This window comes from Eurytemora carolleeae, unplaced genomic scaffold (assembly GCF_000591075.1).
Source record: "Eurytemora carolleeae unplaced genomic scaffold, Eaff_2.0 scaffold953, whole genome shotgun sequence".
Taxonomy (NCBI): Eukaryota; Metazoa; Arthropoda; class Copepoda; order Calanoida; family Temoridae; genus Eurytemora; species Eurytemora carolleeae.
In genome coordinates, this window is record NW_019396998.1 from 75,929 (window position 1) to 93,751 (window position 17,823).

At 32.8% G+C, this 17,823-nt stretch overlaps 2 protein-coding genes and 1 long non-coding RNA gene across 7 annotated transcripts in view; 2 read left to right on the forward strand and 1 right to left on the reverse strand.

Moving 5' to 3' along the window:
• LOC111710904 (glycerol-3-phosphate acyltransferase 3) overlaps positions 1–8,743 on the forward strand; it is a 27,756-nt gene extending 19,013 nt beyond the window's left edge. The window contains exons 17-23 of the mRNA XM_023485095.1: positions 538–672; positions 3,466–3,581; positions 3,757–3,865; positions 4,123–4,197; positions 5,256–5,345; positions 6,589–6,690; positions 7,516–8,743. Of these exons, the coding sequence (XP_023340863.1) occupies positions 538–672; positions 3,466–3,581; positions 3,757–3,865; positions 4,123–4,197; positions 5,256–5,345; positions 6,589–6,690; positions 7,516–7,578 (690 nt within the window). The 3' untranslated portion in view covers positions 7,579–8,743. The remainder of the gene's footprint in view (positions 1–537; positions 673–3,465; positions 3,582–3,756; positions 3,866–4,122; positions 4,198–5,255; positions 5,346–6,588; positions 6,691–7,515) is intronic.
• Positions 8,739–17,823, forward strand: part of LOC111710907 (uncharacterized) — a 29,493-nt gene continuing 20,408 nt past the window's right edge. Inside the window, exons 1-3 of the mRNA XM_023485102.1 lie at positions 8,739–8,828; positions 9,126–9,148; positions 9,537–9,627. The gene's annotated coding sequence lies outside the window, so the exon portion shown is untranslated. The remainder of the gene's footprint in view (positions 8,829–9,125; positions 9,149–9,536; positions 9,628–17,823) is intronic.
• LOC111710913 (uncharacterized) lies at positions 11,441–17,804 on the reverse strand. Of its 5 annotated transcripts, none has more exons than XR_002767147.1 (4): positions 17,740–17,804; positions 14,732–14,841; positions 13,370–13,430; positions 11,441–11,680 (listed from the first exon to the last, which is right to left on the reverse strand). It is a non-coding gene; the product is annotated as an uncharacterized LOC111710913 (long non-coding RNA). The 5 variants fall into 5 exon arrangements; XR_002767146.1 differs by lacking the exon at positions 17,740–17,804 and adding an exon at positions 16,742–16,836; XR_002767150.1 differs by lacking the exon at positions 17,740–17,804 and adding an exon at positions 16,337–16,357.

Consider the following 17,823-nt stretch of genomic DNA (forward strand, 5'->3'; position numbering starts at 1 on the left):
TCCTGCAATCTTTTTAGGTTTTATCAATAAGTCAACGTTAGTTCTAATATTTCATGCAGTCTATTGCCCCTTACTTCGGCTGATACAGAAACATTGGATAGGAATAAAAGTAGACTGAAGCAATTGATAACTATGGTAATTGATACCACCACCTTTAAAAATTGTAATAAAGGTTATCCACTAAAAATGAGACTATAAAGACGGCCTGTAAATGTAATAACTTGACTTTTTGCATTTAATACAGTCATAAATATAAAAAATACTTAAACAAACTAAATAAATTTCGTAGAGTTGTCTCCAAAGTCAAATCCTTAACATTAAACATCAGGTAGTTGTCTAAAGGAGTTATGCGCGCGTGCCGCGTTGAATTAAAAGAAAGAGATTAGTAAATATAAATATAAATATTGGGTTAAGACACTTTCTGGGCCGAAATCTGCGACAAGGACAGTCCGGGGGGCCGGCTAGAACAGGCTCTCTTTTTGTACTGCGCGTAACTCCTTTGGGCTTCTGCCTAAACATCTTTAAAAATTATTGAAGGTGCTCGGTGGCGCTCTATCGGCTGTGATCCGTTACCACCACACAGAGAACCGGCCCAAGGCTGGTATATGCGTGGCAAACCACACCTCACCAATAGATGTTCTAGTGCTAGCATGTGATAATGCATATGCATTGGTAAGATTTTAATAAAATATCTGAGAGAAGGTGATTTAGACCCCTTCTAAAATTTATAAGCAACCCTTTAGACTTCATGAAATTTATAAGCAACCTATTAAGACTTTATGAAGAAATCACAAAATCTCGACTCAATTGCAAATTAAGAGTCCTGTAGAAAATTGACAGTTTATTGGGCGTGGGGGGGGGGGTGTCAAGACCCACCGTACGCGTAGTATGATTGAATCGATATTTTTTTAATGAGAGTTTCACTGTTTCTCTGAACCGGATTCTAATTTTTTTTGTGTTCTGTTCAATTGGCTTTTTGGATAGCTTAAAGTTAGTTAAAACAATCTAGACTATATCATAATATATTATATGTAAATTGTATGTATCAGATATAGATAGTTATTCCAGTTTTAACGAACTTTTTAGATTTTGGACTTTCAAATGGCACCACACAATTATTGTAAACTTGTAAGGGTTCCAATATCTCAAAACTGTATTCTGTAAAAATTGGTTTTTTAACAAATTTGACAGACAACTGAACTAAAAGACGGATAGATTGAAAATCTTCGTTTTTATCTTTAAAATGGTCAAAATTATGCAAAGTGTAAGAAAATCACATTTCCAATATAAGCTAAATAAACTTATCAGATTTTTGTGGAGTTCAAAAAAACATTTAAAGTTTTAAAAAACGCAAGTAATTGACCATCACTACTTACACTTTTCACTGTTTTAGATTGGGCAGAGGCACGGAGGGTTTATTGGTCTGATCCAGAATATGCTCTCTAAGGTGACTTTTTCACCTTTTTATTTTGTAAATTAAAGAGACTGTTCACGTAATTTCATTCAAGCGACCCTCTGTTTAGGGAGTGCTTGATTCACAATAGTCCAATAGTCCCTTCAAGGCTTTGTATTATTACGAATTAAAGATTTATTCTTGTTTTTAACCTTGAAAATTAAGTACTTACAATTGTGGTTTTTCAAGATAGAAATCAGACGATATCTTCCAGGATCTTGAGAGGCACTGTTGTTAATCGGACGAAGCCCTTCCTAAATTAGGCCCACTTGAAATTTCAAACGCATTCCCTTTCAACTAAAAATAAGAATTTTTTAAAATTAAAGTTTTTTTATTTGGAAACTATTTCAGGCCTCACCGCAAATATGGTTTGAAAGAGCTGAGTCAAAAGACAGATTCCAAGTTTTTAACAGGTTATATATCAGCAATCAGTCAGTAGTAGGGTTGCATATCAGCAATCAGTCAGTAGTAGGGTTATTTATCAGCAATCAGTCAGTTGTACGGTTATATATCAGTAATCAGTCAGTAGAATGGTTATGTATGAGCATTTAGCAATCAGTCAGTCGAAGGGTTATATAACAGCAATCAGTCGGTAGTAGGGTTATATATCAGCAAGCAGTAAGTACTTTGGTTACATATTAACCATCAGTCAGTAGTAGGGTCATATATCAGCAATCAGTCAGTAGAAGGGTTATATATCAGCAATCAGTCGATTGTTGGGTTATATATCAGCAATTAGTTGTAGTAAGGTTATAAATCAGCCATCTGTCAGTACTTGGGTCAAATATTGTCATCAGTCAGTAGTAGGGTTATATATCAGCAATCAGTCAGTAGTAGGGTTATATATTAGCCATTATTCAGTAGTAGGGTTATATAGCAGCCATCAGTTAGTAGTAGGGTTATATATCAGCATTCAGCAATCAGTCAGTAGAAGGGTTATATATCAGTAACCAGTCGGTTGTAGGAGAGTTTTACAGGGTGGCCCGAAAACACGGGAATTTGGAGACGACATTTTAAGCTTATTTCTTTTTTAAAGATGAATTAAATGACAAATTTACCTTCGAAAATATGAATGAGTTGCCACATAAGAGACAGATCGCAATTGGAAATTTCCAGAAATTAGGCAATATTGATGGAAGTAATGTAATTAAATTTTCATATGCATGTCCAAAAGACGGGTTAAAAGCTATCCCTACACTCCCATGTTTAATGGGTCACCCTGAAGTTTTATCATTATCAATACACTGCACTACTTAGCAAATAGATTATCAAGTAATAGGTGGCAATAGAGAAATGGACCAATTATACATGACGTCACAAGTGTCAAATATAACAAGAAAGACAACATTTCTCCCAATAGTTGACACGTTTTCCAAGATTAAATAAAAAATTGTAAAAAACAGAAAATAAGAACGCAAAAAATGCACTTCTTTCACTTTAAGATAAGCACTTTATTATCACTATTATAGATTTTAGTGACGTAAGAATACAGCTGTACTGAAAGTGTACAAATTCTAAGTTGCCATCTATTTTACTTGATAATCTTACTTACCACTTAATCTGTTAGTTGCACTAATCAGTAATCTTTCATTTGATCACTAGTAAAAGGATTTATTATCAGCTGTAATTATCTAATTTTTTATCAGATATCAGCAGTGATCACTGACCCGAGACTGGAGTACATCGTAGTACAAATATATGTTATGTCATTTTTCTTTACTCTGAACATATGTATTAGGGTTGTCCTGTCCTCATATCATTTGCATGTTATCGAGAGAACCCCCTTCTTTATCTGTCACAACTGTCTTCCGTGCTCGATCTTTTCCTGGAATTTTCAGACTAAATATAGCGTTTAGCATCTTTTTGCATGGGCGTTGAACATATGCTTAATTCTTTTTTGGGTTTTTCTTGTAATTGTTACGTACAAATTAAAATTTTTAACGGGATCATGTAAAAATTTTAAGAAAATGTCTTTATGAAATATTGTAGTTTTAATATCAAGCCTTGACTAGGTGGGACAATCTCACGGGGGAGTGATGGGAATTTGTCAACGAAGTCTATCCCGCGCCTCAGGGCACATTTGGTTTCAAAGATCCGAAGTCAAGGACCGAGCAGAGGTTGCGCGCAGGTACCCCTAGCGAATCCGCGGATTTTTATGTACAAACATTGCGCCATTTTACAGCTGATTGACGGCCATTTTGAAAAGGAGAATAGGTTAACATCTTGAAAATTAATTTTGCAAAATAAAAAGACCAAATTTTACAAAAGTATTTTAATTTCAAAATAACAAAATGTTTGCCCAGGTTAAAGGAGCATGTAGAAGACCCGAACAAACTGCCAATTTTGATTTTCCCTGAGGGAACCTGTATCAACAATACCAGCGTCATGCAGTTCAAGAAGGGCAGTTTCGAGGTTATACATATTATATTTATAAAAAAAATTTCAACTCTTTTGAAAAAAAACAAGACGTTAATAATATGTTTAAAAATAAGCTTAAATGCGGAAACGATATTTTTTAATTTAGTTTTGGAAAGTGTTTAATATCGTATGTGAGGATGGGTGTCTAGAGTTCTTCTTTAATACTTTAATCTATTTTCGTAGAAGCTAGATAAAGACAATGTATTTCAAATTATATTGATCATATATATATTCACATTCTACATGTTTAGGTTGGAGGAGTTATTTACCCAGTAGCGATTAAGTACGATGCAAAATTTGGAGATGCGTTCTGGAACAGTTCTCAGGTATGCTGCAAGTTATAAAATAGTGCCCGGTCATCCGTCCTAGAGGAACCTCACCTTAGTTTATTCTGACCTAATGCAATAGATCATGAAATAGATCAGCTTAGTTAGGCTGGGTATAGGTAAGGCTTCGTTTTAATGGGGAGTCAATTTATATCAGTATAAACAAGCAGGGAGTAAAAACTACTCGATATTACTCTACCTTTTGGTTTGGTACACTAGGTCAGTTTCCACAGTATCATAGAAAATAACTTATTTGATTTTTTATGTCCTCACTTTGTTTGGAATAATCTAATAGAGTATGAAGTACAATAGGTGGCAACAGAGAAATGAACCAATTATACACGACGGCATAAATGTCAAATATAGCAAGGAAAGTTTCCAAAGATTAAATAAAGCAGTTTAAACACAGAAAATAAAGAACACAAAATTGCACTAATATGACCGCAAGAAAAGGACTAAATTCCAAAATTATCGCTATTATTAATAATTTTGTCGGACACAAAAACTAAGTTAACAACGCTTGTGACGTAAGAATACAGCTGAGAGTGTACAAACTCTACGTTGTTATCTATTTTACTAGAATCTATTTTGGAATAATAACCAGAGAATCGGGCGGACCGCTGCCCCTACGCACCCATATAACTATGGAATGGGTGGACGACTGTAAGCCTCAATTTATTATTGTAAATAGTCCAATGTTCTTTGTACTTCATACGTTGATTTTTTGTTATAGACAACTAAATCTATTTGCTTTTTTTTATCAAATAAACATAACTAAAATTGATTAAATGTCCTCTTGTATTCCAAAGTTTGGTCCCGGTCCAGGGATACATTTCATTTGTTTCGACCCCCCGTTTCATAGAATAATTCTGTAAATAATTAGATGATAGACATTTTCTTAGTCTCCATTTTCTTCTTATTAGAGCATCTTCCATCATGTTCGGCTAATTTTGAAAAAAGAAAAAGAAAGAAAAATTATGACATCCTTGCAATTGCCGAGTTGCAAGTTCCAGAACTGATGAAGAGGCCTTTCTTTAATAATGCTAATGTTGATTAAGAACTCGATGGTTTCCTACCTGATAAAGATGATGACCAGCTGGGCTATTGTCTGCGATGTTTGGTATCTACCTCCTATGACCAGAGGAGAGGTAGGTCAACTCAAATTTCAGGAAAGTAAGGGCTAAACCGTGGTTTTGGCCCGAAACTGACAATGTCCAGTTTCGGATAATTTAGCAACAGCCAGGTTTGGAACCTTTGTCCCCTGGATATGAAAGAAAAGTATATTCCAAATGTGCTTGGGAAAAGTGCTTGATTTCATTCGAATCCAGCACAGAAACAGTTCTATTATCAATAACCTGAAATAATATAAATTGATTAATAACTTGGAAATCATCTTTGACCTTAGAAATAGTTTGCGACATTCATTAGAGGTACAACGTGATTCTAGCAATATTTGTTAGCAAACAATAATCACAAAATAACCCTTTTTTGCCATTTTCATAATCAATGTGGTTCTAAAAATACCAGAGATATTAAGAATTTTGTTTAAATAATAATTCTAATGGCAGGACTAAGTTCATTAAAAAAATATTGCAAAATTCAGCTTACCTATGTTATATGCCGCAAACTATTTCTAAGGTTAAAGACGACTTTGAAGAAATCAATCAATTTATATCGTTCCGGGTGGCAGACGCTGAACTCCTACCTTCGAGTGTGCGAGGTGGGGAAGACTTCACTGCCGCGCTTAATTAAAAGCATGATTAAGGGGGGATGACATTTGTATATCGAGATTGAATCCTAGCCGCAGCGCTCGGCCCAGAAAGTGTCATAACTTAACCTAACCTGTGCTAGTCGAAGCGCTCGGTCCAGAAAGTGTTCTAACCTAACCCTAAATAAATACTAATTTAATTGAAAATTGTTGAAAAAGTGGTTATGTACAAAAGTAAAATCTGCAGTGAAGTCTTTCTCTCCTCGCACACGAAGGTTGGAGTTCAGCGTCTGCCATTCCGGGTTATTGTTCTTCCCAAGATACAGTTTACATCTCAGAAATAGTTTATCCTATTTCTTTTTAACGAAGCAAAATTTACAATAGTTTACCCTATTTCTTTTTAACGAAGCAAAATTTGCAATAAGTTTTTGCAAGATAAATGTTTTTTCGGATTTTATTTCTTTGGAATGATTGTTGACTGGTTATTAATATAATTATTATTATGATGATGATTATTATTGGAGATTATGATTATCAATAAGATTTTGATAAATATTATTATAATTTTTGGCATTGGTATTGGTATTGGTTAATGTTAATGTTAATGTTAATGTTAATGTTAATGTTAATGTTAATGTTAATGTTAATGTTAATGTTAATGTTAATGTTAACTTATTATTAAGAATGAGGACGCTATTGAGTTTGCTAACCGTGTGAAGCATGAGATAGCTCTGAAGGGAGGTCTTGTAGATCTTGTCTGGGATGGGAACCTGAAACGACAACAGGTAGATTATACAGGGTGTCCCAATAAACAGGGGAATTAAAGGACGATTTCTAAATCGACTTTGTTCTATGCGGGATTTTTTCTAAATCTTATTTTGTAATATAACATTTAAAACATTTACCAACGAAAACTGCTAGTCTCGGGATTTCCAAAATGCTGTCTACCATTTGTTCCCCTTCAAAACTTGATGGAGATATTAGAAAATTTGTTCAGATTCCAGTTCATTAAAATTCAACAAAACTGTTTAAATGTTTAATATCTCGGTCAATTTTCAAAATACAAAGAAGGTAGACCTCATTCTGAAAAGTTATCAGAGCCCGTTCTCTCTAAAGATAGTGGTCGTGAAATTTACGTACTTAGGGGGGACGATAGTTTGGCCGCTAGATATCTCTCATACGAATTATCTCTCTATCACTTCAAAACAACATTTTTAGATCAAGTTTGTCACATCGAAGTCGTCATCTTCTATTAAAAGATTTCGTCTTTGTTTCACTGCAGAAATGGGATATCAGTTTGAGTGGACTTACTCCTCATATTAATATTCCGTGACTTCGGCCTTCCTTCTATCAACTCTTTCTTTTCACACCGTGTGAATAATTTGATTAGCAAATTTTCAGAGCTTTAACGAAAAACTTTCATTTTAATGTTGATGGAGGATATTTTTGACATTTTTGTTCAGATAAAAGTTTGAAGGATACCGTTTTGAATCCAACATGCCTTTTTTTTAATGGAATATTATTTAATTAAAGTCAACTCCCACTTAACGTCTGTCAAAACCATAGTTTAAACTCCAACCAATAAACAAAATTAATTGTTTTTATTTCAGGTTAAAAGTGAATGGAAAGCAGCTCAGCAGCAACAATTCTCCAGGAGAATTAAAGTGGAATAGAGCCCCGCCCCGCCCTACTAGGAGACCACGCCCCTTTTTTCCAGGAAACTACGCCCCCCTTTTCCGGAAAACTACACACCCCCTTTTTCCAGGAAACTACGCCCTCATACTAGGAAGTTCCCAAAATCACACTAACTGCCATAGAAAGTTCCGGACATTACACTTCCTGCCATAGAAAGATTTCGACACCACATTTCACGCCATAGAAAGTTCCAGACATTATACTTCCCACCATAGGAAGATATCGTCGTCACACTTCCTGCCATATAAAGTTCCGGACATCACTCTTTTCGCAATACAAAGTTTCCGACACATTTCATACCATAGTTTCAGACATTACACTTTCAGCCATAGAAAGTTTCCAACATTACACTTTCAGCCATAGAAAGTTTCCAACATTACACTTCCTGACAAAGACAGTTCCCGACATCACACTTCACGCCATAGAAAGTTTCTGACATCACACTTCCCGCCATAGAAAGTTCCCAACATTACACTTAACGCCATAGAAAGTTTCTGACATCACACTTCCCGCCAAAGAAAGTTCTGGACAGCACACTTCCTGCCATAGAAAGTAAACGTCATCACACTTCCCGCCATAGAAAGGTCCCCACATCACATTTCTGCCATTTGATCGTTCCAGACGTTCCTTATTCTCAACAGCATCGAGAAATCAATTTTCCTCAATTTCAAATCATAAATATTGCATAAAATATAATTTTAATACGAGCTTTTAGTCAACTTTCAACAAAACAGTTCACCCAAATTACAACACACGAAAACTACTATTTCGCTGAATATTCCAGAAAAATAGGTTTTATACAAAATTTAAAACTTTAATTGAATCAGTGTTCTCTTTCTGTTGCTCTTTATTATCTTAACTAGTCTAAACGGCCATAAACTATTCAAAATACAAAGTAGATGTGTCAAAATTGTAACATAATAATCAAAATGTTATTTAAATTTTATGTATAGCACAATTTTTGTAATATATAGATTACATTTCTTTTATTGATTTTGTCTTTTTAAACTGTTTAAACCATTTTTATATAAGTCAACAACATGAAAATTAAATATCAGTCGAATCTCGGCAATAAATTTTAGATTCCTTTTAAAAAACGTGCAAATTGAAAATGTTATCTTTTGTAATAAATATTTAAAAATTTTTTTTTCGATTCTTTTTACAGAAACTTAAAATGTGAACGAACTGGAGTCTATTTAAGAATGAATATCTGAGCACTGATGTTGAGGTAGGTCAATAATGAAGTGGTATTTTAAGTTGTTGCTTAACACAATTGTAGCAGCCTAACAGGCATTGAAGAAAATAAGAATTTGTACTAGTTCTAAACTAAATTAAAACTCTTGAGAATTTCTGGCCTGGATTTATACATAATGAATCAAGTTTACCCCATTTTTGGCAAATAAATTGATGGCACACATTCGCGTACATGTACATCTCATTTGCGTACATGTACATAAAAATAAAGGCTCACTCAGTTATTTTGTTATTAGTAAATATTAAGCTTTGTTATATAATTTTCTCGTAGGGGATGGACAACAAAGCGCAACGGTAAGAAACGACAGAACATAGAAGCATAGAAGAGGGAAATTGGTTCGCTTTCCAATAATCTTTCTTAGAATAATTAAAAGTTATTCTACTGTTGAGGTCTCCAAATCAAGGATTTATCTCCATCTTCGGATTAAGAAAATTCCCGTGATGATAATATTATTATTTAAAATCTAGTTTTATAAGTAAACTTGAGTTTGATAAATTTTTGTAGTTTTAGTTATTGTTTTAGAAACAATAGGTTTGCATTGTTTCAGTTGCCATCTTTAATTGTACCGTACTGTATACATTCTGTATAGTGTTCACTGTACGCACAGTGTACAACCCTATTGTGTCTAAATTATATTTTTCATTTGCCATATTTGTTTAACTATTTATAACTATATTACAGGGAAGTTTGAGGAATTTTTCTTAACTAGAGAATCCCAAGATGAAGTTGAGGTTTAAACACCCAAGATTTTTTCCAGGTCAAATTGTTCAAGGTGTGAATATTATATCTCGTAATGACATTGAATTTAAAATTTATCGTCTTTAGAAATTAAAACCAGTGCCCGAATTTAATGAATTTAAGCCGCGTCTCAAATCACCCAAAAACCGGTTTCAATTGAGCGCCGGCTTAAATGTTGAAAAACTGAATACAATTTTAAGTGGAACCAACCATATTTAAGGCGCGGCTCAAATTCTTTAAGTTCGGCCTTAGTTTATTTAATTATTTATATTTTAACTGCTTACTATTTGTAAAAACCATATTGTTAAGTAATCAAGCTTTTTCCACACGCATATTTCTAATCCCCATATCTTTGCATCCGTTGGTTGTAAAGATTTAATATTTCAAATTAAGATTATTTTATATTACAGAGTTCATAGTTTTGAAATATCCCAGGTCTATGAGATCGGGTTGCAAAGACAAAGTGATTATAAAATCAGAGTTTGGGGCAAAGCCTCAATTCCTTTTTGTTTGATCTAAGGAAATTAAGTATTAAATTTATTACTCAGTTTTCACAATTTACGAAGCATAATTTTTTTTAAGATTTGTTTTATTTTGTTTATTTTTATTTGTAATCGTGATTCAAAATAAATGCTTTCTGTCTTCTATTTTTATCCGTAGGATCTTATTATACTAGATACACGTAAACATAGAAACGAAGAGGAGCTGTTAAATAAAAAGCTTCTCTTTAATTACTTGCAAACTTGTAAAAACTTTTAAAAATTCGTCTTCATTGTATTGATATAATCGCCGATCACTGTAGAAATTCAAAATCTAGACTCATGTTATCTCTCTTTCATAATAAAAACTTTTTAAAAATCGTCCATTGTAATGATACAATCCCCGACCACTTTCGAAAGTTAAAATCTAGACTAACGATTTTAATGGTTATTATATCGTTACAACTGACGAGGGTCAACCCAGACCGAAATATATTTTCAATATATGTGGAACTATAACATCTACTTTTACTCTACAGAGGTTTGGTCCATCACTATCACCAAATTTTAAATCTAGTAATGTGATATCTCTTTCATATTAGATACTAGAAATGGTAGGAACATTTTGAAAATTATAAGCAGATTTTGTTTGCACATGCATGTTCAAACATTGCTTCAGGGCACAATAAAAAAACATACAAATCAATTCACTTAGAACTAGCCCTTGAAATGCTGAGATATATGTTTCATCTATGTATATAAAGTTGTAATCTCTGTTTGCCTTTTGTCTGTCCGATCATAACTCTGGAACCCCTTGACGGTTTTGTGTTAAATTTTGACTGGGGAACTTGAGAGAGCCCTGGGATTTTTTTTGGCTTAGTTTTGAGATTCTAAATTTGATGGGTCTACTTTTATAGCACAAATTTATTTTCTCGGTAAAATCGACCATGTGCGGGTAAACGGCGGGAGTAACTATGAGTATCCCTGGTAACGCTGGGTGCTCAAGCTTGGTTATACATATACACGTTAGAGCGCATATAACTTTCCGGGTTTATGAAAAATCAATTCTAAAAATTGAATCGACCAAAGCTAAATTTCAAACCAACATTCACGAGTTACCCACCAAGGATGAGACTGAAAGTATACTATGAAATTTAGAAGGTATAATATTCTCTCTTAATGTTTTTTTATGATTTGGTAAAAACTTTAATGAGACATGTAAAGCGGCGTGGAGCCAAAAATAAAATAATTTAAGAAAAAAGATATCTAACTGAATATTGTAGATATATTTCAAATAAACTTATTATAAACATTAATTTTAAAAGAATATATTGTGGGTAACCTTGCATATGTCTATATTATTAAGTATTTAACTGAATATTGTAGATGTATTTCAAATAAACTTATTATAAACATTAATTTTAAAAGAATATATCAAAAATATAATTTAATAAAATGCATAAACAATGGTTTAGGGTCTATACAGACCGATAAAGAAGTTAATTAGATACAGTATATTCATAGATAGGTAAATAGATAGATAGATCTCATCTTTGAAAAGTGTACTTTTGTACGTAGATCTCTTAAAGTTGTACTGCTGCAGTACTCCTAAACAAAATTATATTAATTACACTACTAAATTCTATATAAAGATTTATTCACACACAAAGATTTAAATACATATATTAATGTTTAATTAAATTTTTGAATATATAGTTTTTCCAAAGAAAAACATGCAAAATTATGCAAAAATAGGCGACATTGATCATTACTCATTACATAACAAATTTATCATATTTCTTATTACGTAATCATCGAATCCTTCAACATATACATTATTCGTTCTTGTATTTAAAAGTTCTTCGTGGTCCAATGGGACATCAAAATATTTCATTTGTTTCTTAACTAACATTTTACTAAGATCAGAAAGATTTACAGAACAATCATTTGCAATGGAAAATAAATAAAAATAAATAAATGTTAAGGTAGTTTTTGCATAAATTAGAAAGAAATCTAATGCAAAGCTTAGAACTTGCTTCAATAGTCTCATAGAAAGACACAAATCTACAAGCTAACATAGTTTTTACAAGTTAACATTGTGAAATACTTTCAATCAAATACCTATGCGTATCTCTAGATACATTAAAAATAATTCTAATAGCCGTATTTCATGCTGTATACAATTTTGAAACACATTGGAACTCAAGTCCCAAATACTAGATCCATAAAAACTAACAATAAATATTCTACAGTTTCAAAATAACATGTGGTCTATTAAAATAAACTTTTTAGTTAAATAATTTAGGATAAAATCCCACAAGCTCTGATTTTCTAATCCATATATCTTAATCTGACGGTTATGGTCCTTTGATGTTTCTAACTTAGACTATTTGATGTGTCATCAGGTTGTGAAGATGTAAGGATTCGAAAACTACACTTTCATCCGAGTTATCAGTTAGTAACAAATTTACTGCCATTGTACTTCTAATGTACTTCTTATTATGATATATTTATTGTATGGTTTTTACAGTACTGCATTGTACACGCCCTAACTATGATTTCAGGATGCCATAAGTGTACTTCACTGTACTAACGTTGTACCGAACACTTTAAATCAGAATGTCTAGATGTACTGTACTAAAACTGTACCCGATAACGTCTGTATATTTTAGTGTACTGTACTATAATTGTACCTGATGATACTTTATTATGATGTCTGTATATTCAGTATTGTACTGTACTAAAACTGTACCTGATAATACATAATCATGATGTCTGTATATTTTTCTGTACTTTACTGTACTGTACTGTATTAAATCTGTTACTGATTATAGATAATCATGATGTCTGTATATTTGTACTGTACTGTACTGTACTGTACTGTACTGAACTAAATCTGTACCTGATAATACTTAATCATGATGTCTGTATATTTTTACTGTACTGTACTGTACTGTATTAAATCTGTTCCTGATAATACATAATCACGATGTCTGTATATATTTTTACTGTACTGTACTAAATCTGCACCTGATAATACTTAAACATGATGTCTGTATATTTTTACTGTACTGTACTGTACTGTACTGTACTGTATTAAATCTGTTCCTGATAATACATAATCATGATGTCTGTATATTTGTACTTACTAAAACTCTGTATTGTACTAAATTTGTACGTGATAATACTTAATCAGGATGTCTGTTAATTTTTTGCAACTCTACTGTACTAAATCTTTACCTTCTAAGACTTAATTTTGATGTCTGCATATTATATTTGTATTCTACTGTACTGTACCTCATTATGATGTCTGGATGTCTGTCGTGTTAGCTGTTCTTGGTTTGTTATGGTACGCAATCTAAAGAAATATATATAAACTATATATTCTATATACTTACTTTGCTTGGGTGTCTGTTTGGGTGTTTGACTGTTTGTTTTTAACCAATCAACGTCAAAACGGGTGAAACGATTGGGCCCAAATTTTTTGTGGGACCTCGTGTGACCCCAGGAAAGATTTATGGATGATCGAATTTTCAAAAATTTGTCAGTATCAAAATTAGATCTTTGAAAATTTTGTTTTTGTTTTGTTTTGTTTTACATTGCATACAAAGAGAAAATGGTCACAATTGAAATATAAGATGGGCGTAAACAACCCTAAAAGCCTAGTAATATATATTTAAATATATATCGCAAAATTCATCTAGGAACTAGGATGAAAAGCTATTAATCTAGGTTCTAGGCAGATCTAGGATGAAAGGCTATTAATCTAGGTTCTAGGAAGATCTAGGATTAAAAGTTATGAATCTCGGTTCTAGGAAGATCTAGGATGAATAGTTATGAATCTAAGATCTAGGATGAAAAGTTATGAATCTAGGTTCTAGGCAGATCTCGGATAAATAGCTATGAATCAAAGATCTAGGATGAAAAGTTATGAATCTATAGGTTCTAGGCAGATCTAGGATGAATAGTTATGAATCTAGGTTCTAGGAACATCTAGGATGAATAGTTATGAATCTAAGATCTAGGATGAATAGCTATGAATCAAAGATCTAGGATGAAAAGTTATGAATCTATAGGTTCTAGGCAGATCTAGGAGGAAAAGTTATGAATCTAGGTTATAGGCAGATCTAGGATGAATAGTTATGAATCTAGGTTCTAGGAAGATCTAGGATGAATAGTTATGAATCTATGTTCTAGGAAGATATGGGATGAATAGTTATGAATCTAGGTTCTAGGAAGATCTAAGATGAATAGTTATGAATCTAGGTTCTAGGAAGATCTAGGAGGAAAATCTATGAATCTAGGTTCTAGGAAGATATAGGATAAAAAGTCATGAATCTAGGTTCTAGGAAGATATAGGATTAAAAGTTATGAATCTAGGTTAAATGAAGATCTAGGATGAAAAGTTATGAATCTAGGCTCTAGGCAGATCTCGGATGAATAGCTATGAATCAAAGATCTAGGATGAAAAGTTATGAATCTAGGTTCTAGGCAGATCTCGGATGAATAGCTATGAATCAAAGATCTAGGATGAAAAGTTAAGAATCTAAGATCTAGAATAAAAAATTTAGATGAAAAGGATGAAAAGAAATGGATCTATAATCTAGGATCTAGGATGAAAAGAATTTGGATTTATAATCTAGGATCTAGGATGTAAACCTGGTGTTGGGTCAGTTCGTTTCTAGTTTTAAACTCAGCTCCACAGAACCCACATTGGTATCCGTCCCAACCCTGCAGCTTATACTCACAATCCTTATACTCTCCCATACCTAAACATTCTTAGTCAAATCTATATATAATATATACATACTGTGCTTCTCTGTCTGTTTGTTTGTGTCTATCAAATGTCAAAACGGCTGAACCGATCGGGCTCACAATTAAACATTTTACTCGACCAATTTTGCCTAAACATATTTGGTTTTAACTAAAAAAAATTTCATTAACTTCCCTGTAAAGTAGATGCAAATAATTAAAGTTGAAATAGTACATTTGTTAATTATATCTTTTTCTAAATTACTATTGGACTACTACCGCACCAAATTTAATTGAACTGAGTTTTGCCACAAACTCTTATTTACAAGCCAATGTTGGTACACCTTTCAAATTATGAATTCTGTTCGATCAAATAGTTAAAGTTTGAAATATCAAAGGTTTGCCCCCATCAGGTTGCAAAAATATTTAAAATATTTGAGTTTGCGCAGCATAGAATTCCTTTCACCTTAGATTGTATTCTTACATTTTTTCAATCATATATCATGTTTGTAGTGCTATGGGAAGAACTAACTTCCTTTCGCAGATTTCCGGGTTAATATTGGTGGATTCAGACAAATTTCAAGTTAAACTTTTATAAAAGACATTTTTTTATCAGCAAAAACCATCCTTTGGACACATTCAGGTCCGACTGCATGGAAATTCGGGTTGAATCGGTTCAGTCGTTTTTCCAGATAGAGTTAATATTTTCAGCACCAGTTGGGGCCTAAATAGTAATACCCCCTAGAAACCACAGATCTTAATGGGGGGGGGCTACGTCTTCTGAAGCCCCCTCCCCTCCTGTGAACAGGAATGACATTTTTTATATCTTATAAGTCGATTTGACCTTGTTAAATGATTAAACAATTACAAATTAACAGAAAAAAACGAAAGTTGGTTTCGTTTGAATTTGAAACACTAATCAATTCTTGATAAAATTAAAGAATTCTTACTTTGCTTGTTGTGCAACGGGACACCAAGAAAAACTGATAAAAAATTTTCTTTTTTTAAAATATGTAAACCACCCCCTCCCTATCCCTCCGACATGTCTAGGAAGTCTATACGTCTGACCTTAAAAAAATGTCTAAGATTCCAATTTTCAGGATAATCTTGAAATTATCATTCAAACCTGTCCTTAACACCCCCTTATATATTAATTTATATATCTTATCGCTATAAATTATAAACCGATAAACCCGTAAGAAAGTTTTTTTTGTGTACTTTCAACTTAGCTAGAACCTGTACAGTGTATACCATGTATAAATATATATATATATTTGTGTAAAAGGACACCATTTCCCTTTTATTTATATCAAAATTCAAAGATTAAACAAATCATTTCATATTAAAATATCTCTCATAAAAAATAGAAAATTATTTTTTGTGTTTCAAGTTTCCCTGAAAAGGTCGGTGAAAATATAGTGAAAGTCGAAAAAGGGTTAGGTTGCTTGGGAGGGGGGGGGGGGGGGGGGTGTTCAGACACATTATACTTGAAGATTATAATTCACTCTTGACCTTGAAATTCTTATTCCACAGTATTTTTCTAAGAATTCTTTAACGTTCTTCTTCATTTTCTTTCTTGGGATTGTTAAAAAATATATCAAGAAGATTTATTTCATAATTAAAGTTGAATTTTCAACAATTTAATAATTTGAAGAGATTGCGTGTGTAATTATTTAAAGTGTCATGAGAAATGATTTATAGACGGGAGTTGGAGACTTAAGACCTTTTCGAACGTAATTAAATATTTTGTAATTTAGAACAAATATATGAAAGGAAAACGCCAGGATACATTTTGATAAAGTTATTTAATATATAATTAAAGCAAACAACTTCTAAAACGCAAAAAAAACGTTTCAAATCGTGTCAAAAATATATTTGATTTTTAAGATTTGCTCACTTGAAGAGAATAAAACCCACCTCCTGTTTTCTGCACGCAAAAATTTCAACTGCTTCAAAGGCAACCAATTCTGCCCCACCCACCCCCACCCCCACCAAGTTTTTGCAATTTAGAACCCAGTTTTAACCCCCTGGCCCCGGGATCCGTCCAGAAACACGCAAATTCCCAAAAAATCCACGCGTCTTGCCGCTGACTGGGCTTTTCTACTGTTGGCATTTATTTTTGCGCAACTTTCCTCCTTTCTCTGCAAAAAAACTCCCGCCAAATTCAACAACGTCAAATTAAATCTTTAACGTGCAGTTTTGTGTGTAATAAAATTGCAAATATCCAGGACAGGGGGACATAGTGCATAAACTTGTTGGAGAAAGGGGGGAGGCGTTTGCCCCCTTAAAAATCTTTTTTTCAAAAGTTTGTATACACCCTCTTCATGAAGTACGCATTCCTTCCTAGCGATAAAAGGGAAGAAAATCATAAAAAAAAGGAAGCTCTTTATGACGAATCTTATTAACGATTGGTTCGGACTTTTTCAAGGAAATATCTTTTTTAGTTTTATGATATTACTTTCAAATCTTTAGATCCCCCTCCTCTCCTAACCTTCTCCCATAAATTCACCCTTGCGGGTAGCAACCATAGCAACAAGCGTAGAGTCTAAAACCCATAAAATACGCAAAAAAAAAATGTGCAAAAAGTGTAAGCAAGAAAGGAGTCATCCAAAGATATCAAAACTTTTCAAAGCCTGACAATTAATGAAAAAAGTTATGAAAGTTAAGAAAAATAGCTGTTTCGAACAAAATTTGTTGTATTTTTTGCATTCTATGTTTTCTAGTTTTTGGGATTATTTAAATTAGAAAAATATTCAAATTACTTAAGATGAAAATAAATTTTAGAAAGAAAATTTATTTGATATCGTTGTTGTTCTTTCTAATAGCTCAATAAGAAGAGGAATTATGATAAAAACATTCAAAGGGCAAAATGGCGAAATAACCGATGTCCAACGCCCCTGATTTATGAAAAATACCTTTTCTAAACCCAGTTTTATTTCTTCACATTAGCTTTTACTCTATCTTGCTCTTAGCAGTCATTTCTATAGACTAATCTTCTT